General features: G+C 35.4%; 1 protein-coding gene across 1 annotated transcript; it reads left to right on the top strand.

Annotated features, from left to right (window-relative positions):
- The first annotated feature begins 498 nt into the window (after window positions 1–498).
- Window positions 499–9,101, top strand: LOC117234962 (protein amnionless-like). Its single transcript, XM_033496553.1, has 6 exons — window positions 499–983; window positions 2,613–2,917; window positions 3,352–3,475; window positions 3,569–3,803; window positions 5,775–5,928; window positions 8,674–9,101. Exons 1-6 carry the CDS (start codon window positions 705–707, stop codon window positions 9,017–9,019), a joined length of 1,443 nt encoding a protein of 480 aa, XP_033352444.1. The 5' UTR covers window positions 499–704; the 3' UTR covers window positions 9,020–9,101.
- Window positions 9,102–9,995: the final 894 nt, after the last annotated feature.

The following is a 9,995-nucleotide window of genomic DNA, read 5'->3' as shown; positions in this document are numbered from 1 at the left end:
CGTGTCGGCTTTGATATCGCGGCTATGCTCGCAATTAGTCTTCCTGCGTATTTCAAAGTTAGTAGCGATCGAATTTCAGTCGCCTATGAAAAGCGAAAAAAAGATAGTTAATCTTATAAAATTCAATTAAAGGATAAGAATATTACATCGAAGATCTCTGGTAATAGAAAATACGAGAAGTTGCTTTTAGACAGCAAGTAACATGAAAATTAGAAAATTAACAAACACGAAAGTAATACGTTTTCCTTTTGCAATGTCCGATTGTTACAAGACACCGTAATATTATATTAAGATTCGAAGTTTAAAAATCGAAAAATTGACCGTTCCTAATGACACAAAGTATAGAAATGTGTTTCTACATCGTCGTTGTAAAAAGATCGTCGAAACTTAAATTATCACGATAAATAGGCCGAGTCTGCAGCAGCTTGCCATAAATCTCTACGCACGCCCCCTTTCAACTCCGATTATTCGCTTCAGTTTCCGATCGTTTAACTCGACGATCGTTCGTCCCTATTCGCCTAAACTCTAACCGAACCGTTTTAATAAAAATCGTTTCTCTCTCGACTCGCACGAAGCTTCAAATATTGAAATTGAAAAGTAAAATCTTCGATTAATTAAAAGAACTTTTAACGCTACTCGTGATAAATCAGTGTCGTTAAAGGAATAACAAGATTTTAATTTATAGGAAACCGTTGCTGGATATCATGAAATGTGGAGTTTCTTACGAAGCTTGGACATTTCTCCAATCTTTGTTAATTATAAAAGTAGTTCTCGGTGTCGAGAAACATTGGCTTCCAAATTTAGAATGGGAAACGGCTGAAAATTGGATTGGGAAACGGATACCTGAATTAGACAGTTACGTGACATTTCCCTTGGATATGAGACACGCAGTGGGAATTGGAAAATCGATCGATTTAAGGCTGTCTGGAATCGATTTACCTAGATCTGGATCTTTGGTCTTGCCCAGAAATGGAAAATTACAGGTAGGAATTAAGAAACACGTGTGAATCAATAATTACGTAAATAACTGACTAAAGACGTATGATATTTCAATTAATCGATGATTGGCTTCGTGATATGAATATTACTAGTTGTTAGATACGTACTATAAATTCAGTTCATAGGTCACCGGATTATATATTATAAATAGTAACAAATTAACGCGACGGTACATTCACAGGTGAAATTGACATTTGTTAAGCTTCATTTTCCAATCTTTTGATGTTATTATTTTGATAATAATTAATAATTACTATTCTAGAAATTGATATTTTGACAACATAATATTATTCTACATGCCAGTATAGATAATTGTTTTTATATTTGACAGGTGGTAGATTTATAATAATGGTAAATTAAAGTACCAAGTTTAAAATGAAATTGATCTTACTAATTGTAAGTAGAATTTTTCCATTCCTCGTTAATTCCCCCACTAAACACTAAACACTAAACACTAAACACTAAACACTAAACACTAACAATAACGATCTTGTTGTTGTTGTTCTTATTATTTATAGTATTTCACGTATGTTTATGTCCAACATAATATGAACAAAAGAAAGTAAGTAATTTCATTTACTGTTATCCCTGTTTCATAACAATCAATCTAACGTGCGTTTACTCGTTAAGTTTTTTCTTTTATACTCGGACGTACTTGAACGTTAAAACTTCTAAAGATCCACAGCTGTGTATTAATATATTAATATATCCTCTTTGTCCTATCGATCGTAAATCTAATTCTTCTGCTTTTGAAAGCAAGATTTAACGTGCAATATCGCAGAATGGTGGAAATAAAATGAGTACGATGCTTCGCCAGTTGCTTCGGTAAACTCAAAATCAGTAAAAATGAAATGGAAACTGCGAGTGCGAGATTTAAATTACCAAGTTTACGAAATTGTTAACCTCTTTCTTCAAAATTTTAATTACGAAATTATTAACCGCGAAGGAGGATGTTAAAGATAGCCATTTTTTAACTTCGTTGCGAACGAGAAAGTCTCGCAAGACATCTAAGTGCATCTCTCGAGGAAAATTAAAAAAGAACGATGGAAAAAACGGTGATGAAAAAGTGGCAGCGATCAAACTTACCCATGCCTTAGCTTAATCTTCATCTTCTTCAGATACCGACCCGCCTACGAAATAATTCCTCGGAAATCCTGCTGGTGAATCAATTAAAGTTTGAAATCTAGCAAATCCAAAGTACTACAAGATCGCTGTTGGCTATTGCTTTCGCGTAGCAATTATCGTAGCAACAATCCGATGGTAATTCATCATCAACAGAATTTCCGAAGAATTATTATGTCGACATGGATGAATAATTATTCTGTAGCTGGATCAGAATTTGAAGAAAATGAAGATTAAGCGCAACACAGGGGTAGGTTTGGCTGTCGCTTTTTCATCTTTACACTCGTTTTTCTTAAATTTCCGATAAAATAACGTTTCTCGTTGCTTGACAGATGCTATTAATATTCTTGACAAATTTTTCGTTCGCAATCAGATCCGCAAATTGCCATTTTTTAAGATCGTCCTTTTATTTTCGTTACAAAATTTCTTTCTAGGTAACAATTATCATGCTTAATCAGTTTATTAGCCAATTAATCGATCAATTATAATAGTTGAGTGAAGCAGGAAAATCAGCAAAGAAAATCAGCCAGTGGTCAAGATCGGGTCACCTATTCTGGGCCGACCCTCAAAATTGGGGCGGAAGTTCAATAGCAGCGCCGCATCTCGAGCAAGTACCATGTCGCCAAGATAACATCGTACTTCCCAGAAAGAATCAAACCTTCAGCGTACTTTTGCCGATGAAGAATATCGAAGTGAAATCGGTGAGAATGATGGACGAAAAGCAACCCTATAGAGCGTGGCAATGGGCAGACATGGTTCACAGTAGAGAGTTCGAGAAAGGAATATTCACAGTAAAGTGCGTCTCGCTGAACAAGCTTTTCATGAAAAATTTACCATGTTTCGGAGTAAAAAATTTGCAAATTACAGGATTTACAATTTTTCAAATGTTCGAATTTCCAAACTTTCCAATTTTCAAGCTACCAAATTTCGACGTTCTTAAATTGCGAAACCTTCCAACCTCCGAGTTTGTCAATTTTTTAACTTTCCAGTCTTTCAGCTTTCAAATCTGCGAATCTTGGAATTTTCAAATAACCCGAACATCTAAATATTCGAGCTTCCAGACTTTGAAATCTTTGAACTTTTAAATTCATAAACCTTGCAAGTTCAAACTTCGTTCAAAACTTCAGAGACACTTGTTTATTTAACTTTCGAAACGCCGCATTGAATTAAACAGTCGCGACTTTTACAAACCTACGATATTCAAAGATGATGCGAGATAAAATTCTACAGATACGTGGGCTACAGTTGCAAGGAGTGTCCCTGCCAAGACGATCCAAATGGCTACTATCTGGAAGAAATTTGTGCTATTGAAAGACCAAAGTGTGGATTCACGCCTTGCGAATATCCCATATGGGTAAATTCGACCAACAATTATTATCCTTTACGCAAATTCCCATAGACGTAATAAATTCTTGAAGTTCATTTTTGAAATAACATTCGAGTGTAGGTGGAAGGTCACTGCTGTCGATACTGTGGCGGTCGACTGTCTTTAACAAACAAAGTACCTCTATCAATGGTTCAAGTATTAACAGACGAGGCTTTAGAAAGATACGCTGAAAAGCTCGCTTGGCACGTAAGACCTACCTGGAACGGAGCTATCGAGGTTTTGATAAAGAAGAAGCTCGACTATTCGGAAATCGATATCTTGGAAGCTACAGAAGACGCAAAGAGAGCGTTGCAAAGTAAATTCCATACGTTACGTTTCTCTGGTTTAATCTTTTCATTTTCTATTCTTCTCGTTACTTCGTTATCTCCAAATATGTGCGTAACTAACGATTTTTTCTTTAATTTAACGCGTCATCGATATCTATTCTCGTAGGAATATTCGCAAGGGGAAATAAGTCAAGCTTGAAAAACGCGGTACTTCGCATCGAGGATGTGAATCGAACATATTGTTAATTCTTTTTATCGTTTAATTTAATTCCGTAGAAATAAGAATTAAAAATATACGGACCGTCCTGAAAATAATCGTACAATCGGCCGGCTAGCGATTCTACGTGGAAAAATAAGTGGAAAAAGAAGAATAACGTTTTTATATTTAAGGCTACGTTTTCGAAAGGAACGAACAAGTTTAATTAAACACTCGCGAGCAAATAGCCGTGTGTTACGTGGAAGTTTCGAATTATGAAACTTTTCTTCCTGCTCGTGTTTGTATTATTAAATATGGACAATGTCACGATTTGCTTTCTGTCGTTATCGTTATCTTATCACTTATCGATTATCACTTTCCTTTATCCTGTATCGAATTTCAATTGTCTGCGACACCCTGTATATGCCCACGTATATTAGAAATAGAATTAAAAATATAAAAATTAATGTTATCGAATATCGAAGAATATTGGAATTAAAAGTATTATCTCAACACAAATTTGTGCAGCTGTGGCCATTTTTTTAGATTATTTTCTCTCGTTTTAATCGTCGTAACGTGTACTTTGAACGAAACAAATCCCCTTTTAAACATTTCGCCATATTAAAAATTGACATCGGATGTTCTCTATTTGTGTAAAAATATGCAGGGGAATATTTAGACGCGATGCAGGAAATAAATTATTTTCCGGCACTACTACGCCGTTTTTCCCCAGAAGCGACCTGGTGTCCGTGCGGATTTCCTCCACGTTAATAAAAAGAAAAAAAGGATATAAATTATTTATTTCTTTCAAAATGGTTTCTACGGATTCCATGAATAATCGTACGGTTCTTCAACGAGACACGGCCTGATAATATCAGTTACTGTATTTTCCACTACATAGAAAACGATTAACCTGATCGACTATTCTGGCTTCATCGACGACGCAACCATCACTCTTTCAAGACATTTCCCCTCGAAACACTTTCCATGTTTAACATTCCCATTATTTCTTATGTTCTTTTCACAAGAAAATATTATTTTACTTATTACTTTTAATACGCTTAAATACTTTACGTTTTATCTACTTGAAATTAAGTAAAACTACTAACTTAAATTGGCGACTGTCGCAAGAAAGTTATAATAGTATAAAATATTCTTCAATTAGCGAGTCGTTAAAAAGAAACTTTCCAACAGCATTAATTTCAGTTTTCATTCATTCTAGATTAACGAAAGTTATTCTTCTTCTAGACAAGGTAAACTTTATATTTTATCAAAGATTCCGTGAAACTTTTTAACAGAATATTTTCTCAATCAACAAGCGATTAAAAAGTGACTTTCAAAGCTTCCTTAGTTTCAACGTCTACCATCTTCATATCAAAGAATTCGATTTACAATAAATAAGACGAATTAACTTATTGCTCGGTTTTTATACAAACAGAGTCTAATATGAAATGGTAAATTATTATCGCGAAATATTAAATCATTCTTCGAAATTAAGCGGAAGAAGAATATTTCCCAATGAGCTAAAAATCCTGAAATTGATTACGAAATCTCATTAACTCTGCTTCCTGACCTTTGCATCGTCTTCGATTCGATCGTATTTTTCTTCTCTCACGGATTTTTTTAATTTGAGAAAAATATGGAACGACACTCGTTGTTTATACGTCAGAGTATTTCTTAAAACATGAAAAATTTGTTTGCTTCTTGCAACAAGAATTTCCATTACAACATTGAAACGTAAAAATGGAGAACCACGACAGATTTAAATCTTCCTTATTTTATCGTGCTTTTCTTTTTTTAATAGGTATGAAAATCGAAGTTTTCTCTGCAGAAGTAACTGGCGCTGCCGTGCAAGATAATCGTATGGCTATTACGTTGGTTCCGTTTTTGGGAATGCCAATGATCGTCCTTCTTCTTCTGTTCCTCTTCTTTTTATACTTTGGCTACTCTTACAGACAGTAAGTACTTAGTATAATTAATTAATGATCAACCTAGGGAGATAATATCCTTTCTTCTAACTCTTTTTCTCATTACGAGGCACTATAACGTCACGATATACAGTCTTTTATCCTTTTTGTACCTTCTGAGAATTCTAAAGTCTCCCGCGGGATTAACTTCGGATAAAAATGGTTTAAGAAATTTATGAGCTACAGCGAGACGATACAGAGAGCAACAGAAATATGATAATCCCTCCTGCTTCTAAATTTACCATAAAAGCGCTTTACATATTTTAACGTAAAAACGATTCATTTATTGTTCAAATTCAAATTTGTAAACTGTCAGTTTCAAAACTTCAAAGTCACGAGACTTCCAAATTTGCCACGTTCTAATTTGCAAATTTTACAACTTTGGGACTCACAGGTTTGCAAATATGCGTTAACGTTAAAGTTTGCAAATTTACGAATTTTCGCCTTCAAAGTTCTCACGATTCAAACCTGTAAACCTTCGGATTCTCAAATCTTCAAACTTCGAACGTGTGAATTTTCGAATCTGTGGATTCACCTTCGTCGTCGTACCTTCGGACCTCTGGTTTCATATACCTGTTAATGTCCCCGCAAACTGTGAAATAGCTGCTGAAACTACGAAAACACGACCCTTTGAATTTTCATATTTTCGCGTTTTCAAAAGATTCCACGTGCAAAGCTAACTTCGCGTTCTACGCTGCCAATTAAGCAAGCAAATGAATGAAAGAGAGAAGGTCGAAGGAAAAGGGGAAAAAGAAAGGAGAAGGCGGAATTAATAAATCGTCGAAAATAGCTGGCCGATGCATGTTTTCGCGAACGACAAACGGAAGCGAGCAGCTCAACGATTACGTGCGACTCGTTGGGAAAACGGCGATGAAGCTTTCTATAAGCTCGTCCCGTTTGACCCTTATATTCCAGCGACACGTGGGTGTCGATGACGAGGATCGTCGAGAGGCAGAGACAACACGGGAAAAGAGAGGAGCAAAGGGAGAAAAAGAAGAGAAACGCGATGGAAAAAGTAATTACACGGAATATGAAACACGAGGCGCAGTTTTCAACTGACTGCGTTTCTCCTTCGCTCGCAGCCCCGTTAAACCGGATGTTTCCGAAATTAACCTCCCTTCGGCATACTTTTAAACGAGACTGAACAAAATGTTTTTGAAACATTTATATGTCTCTTGAAACGTTTGATCGTGAGAACGTTTTGGCGAATCGATCGAAATAACATTGAAAAATCTGACGCGAACCGAATAAATTTGAAAATCGAGAGGTTTGGAAATTTGCAAATTCGAGAGTTTGAACATCGAAGAATTTGCAAGTATCGATAAAATTCAGCGAAAGATATTTCGTCTAACGTATTGGGAAACCAACCAATTTGATCTTTGCATTTATATTCGGCTATGCGAGAAGTCCGCTTACAAAGTTATTAGAAACGACGATTAGTTTACCCATCGTAAACAGAAGTTCATTTTATTACAAATATCTGTTATGAATTCCGTTCGAGTAGCAGAAATTCGAGTATCGATCTCGGTGATTTTGAATAACCAAATCACCAGGGAAACAGCACTGGTTGCTTCGAATTGCAGCAATGGTATCAGTGTTTACGTACGGTAAACCGAACTGCATATTGGAACGTGTGTAACTTCAAAAGTTCTCTTTGCTGTCGATCGAATCATTGGAAAGCAGTACGCTGGTAATACACGTGTACAAAGCGAATGTAGACACCTAATCAAACAGTTTGTGAAATAACATTTTCAATCACCGAAGGAAAAACGAATCGTAGAAGAGAAGCAGAAAATAATATTTCCAAGAGAAGATTAATAAGGGAGAAAAGGAAGGATATCTCTAGGAGATGCAAAGGTCAAAGAAAATAAGCGATAGAGTGTAAATGATGACTTGTGTAAATATAATTATAAGAAAGAAAGAATATAACGAATAATAAGATGCAGATTCGTGAAGCAATCGAAGAAAAAGGAGAAGCAGAAGAAGACGTGGAAAGCGAAAGGTCGAGAAAAGGAAGAAACGGAGAAGTCTAAGCTTTATCGCGTTATTAATTTCTCCAACTACGAATGCAAACTCGTATTCCGCGACTACAGGAACGCTACTGCTATTAAATATTTGTCCTCTCAATCAGGCAATTTATAAAATGAAGTTTCAAATTGTTAGAAGAAACGGGGAAGTGAAAAGAAAACATAAATTCGTAAAGTAACGAACGAAAGGAGAAAAGGAAGAATAAAAATGGAATATTCTTTCCTTATATGCTTAGAAACTAGAAAATAGGAACTAGAAATTTCTGTAATTTAATTAACTCTGTTTGGTCAATGAGTAGCGCTGTTTATAAGTAAAAATATCGTAAATTTGTAGCTTTGAAAGAGAACGTTTAAAGAGAATTTAATGACCCGAAGTGCTGAAAATATTATAATAATGTTTTATATCACCGGTACCTTTTCTCTCATTTGTAATGAAAAATTCTATGTTCTCTAAATAGATTTCAAAATATTCTAAGGCATAACATGTTCTTCCGACGAAAATAGTTTTCACTATTCTTTGAGATTAACAGGAAATATTTCCAAATTCAGTTATCTAAGATAGATGTTTGAAACTTCAAACTTTTTGTTTTAAATGCAAGTAAATTAATGAAAGTAGTTTTAAAATGTACTTTTCGGTGCATCTGACATAAGTCACCAGACGCATTTAAGTATCCAGAATTTTAATCAGACGTCTCGTTATTATTTGCAGTTTCCTGCTAGGCTTCTCGGAGATCTTCTCTTCGATAAGGGATGGAATTCGAGCGGACAAAACGCAGAGTAGCAAACCATTCGGTTTTGCTCGATTCGAAAATAGTGCAGAGAGTAACGTTCAAATTGCCAACGTCGCCAACGAACCAAATCTCGAAGATAACGAAGCGGAGGGAAACGATCCGTCTTCCGGTGGAAGATTCGAAAATCCTCTGTACAGATCGAGAAGAAAAGGGCGCAAGGAGGATGAGGAGGTCTTAAATATGGAAGCTCCCCTCAGTTTATCGACTCTTAAGCGTAAAGTGGATGATCAAATTGAAGAAGCGGATCTTGACACCGATCAATAAAACGATAAAAATTCTCTTGCTTTTCTCTTTTGGTAGAAATTACAGAATTTCACGGCGTAAGGTTATGTTATTTAAATTTAAATATAAAGCAGCTTTTATTACGTTGTAATATAAGAAACGATTCGCTGTATAATCATTCTTTTTCAATAAATGTTATAACCGTTGTGAACGTACGTTATTTCGTACATTTAATCATTTACATCGTTTAATTTTTTTTGAGAAATAAAAAATTGAAATATTTTTTAACGATAAAAAATTCGCTAGAGAATTCAACGACGTAAAAATTTGTTCGTTTCTAAAATTCGAAGGACGTCCAGGAAATGAAAAGAGATTGAAATAATGTTATCAGGAGGTGGAGGTCGATAATTCATTACCAGAATCTTAATTAAAACGCGAATGAACGGTCCATTCAATTGTGCAGGCCTATCAGATTGGGCTGTGAAATGTGATGCGCGAATGGTCTTATTTCGACGGCATAATTAAGTCGGCATATAAGGTAAAATACGTAATTTTTCCATTTAGAATTGCGAAGAGAATTAAACGAGCAAAAGTATTTCTTTAGTAGTTCGCTTTAATCGAATTTCGAAGTATCGGTTACTCGATATTTTGATAAAAACGCTCGATGATCCTGTGAAACCTAACAGAAGAGTAAACCCGATAAGATTGCCAATACGAACAGTGACGTCATATGAAATCTATTATTCCACGTACGTGCAAAATCAATTAGCTGGTGAAGGTTATTTTCGTTTACTATCATTCCATCTATCGCGCCATGTATTACAAGTACTAAGGAATTTGTGTAGGAAGATTAAGAAGGGATTAGAAGACCACCTAAACCCACTAGTAAACAACTTATGTTCTAAGTTAATCCCAAGGAGACTGAGCAGGAAACATCCCAATGAACTAGGACGCTCAATAATCTACGAACAAATGTATTTAACTCTAAGGCACGGACTACTGGGAATACCGTCTACGA

The sequence above is a fragment of the Bombus vosnesenskii genome, unplaced genomic scaffold (assembly GCF_011952255.1).
Source record: "Bombus vosnesenskii isolate JDL3184/JDL3185 unplaced genomic scaffold, Bvos_JDL3184-5_v1.1 scf7180000013311, whole genome shotgun sequence".
Classification (NCBI taxonomy): Eukaryota; Metazoa; Arthropoda; class Insecta; order Hymenoptera; family Apidae; genus Bombus; species Bombus vosnesenskii.
Note: the sequence above shows the minus strand (reverse complement) of the source record. Positions and strands in the feature narration are given on the sequence as shown.

Excerpts from the sequence above, each read along its gene's own strand:
- LOC117234962 (XM_033496553.1), top strand. The coding sequence starts at position 705 with ATGAAATGTGGAGTTTCTTACGAAGCTTGGACATTTCTCCAATCTTTG. Across the intron at positions 984-2,612 it reads CCAGAAATGGAAAATTACAG|TTGAGTGAAGCAGGAAAATC; the intron begins GTAGGAATTAAG and ends CAATTATAATAG. Across the intron at positions 3,476-3,568 it reads CTTGCGAATATCCCATATGG|GTGGAAGGTCACTGCTGTCG; the intron begins GTAAATTCGACC and ends ATTCGAGTGTAG.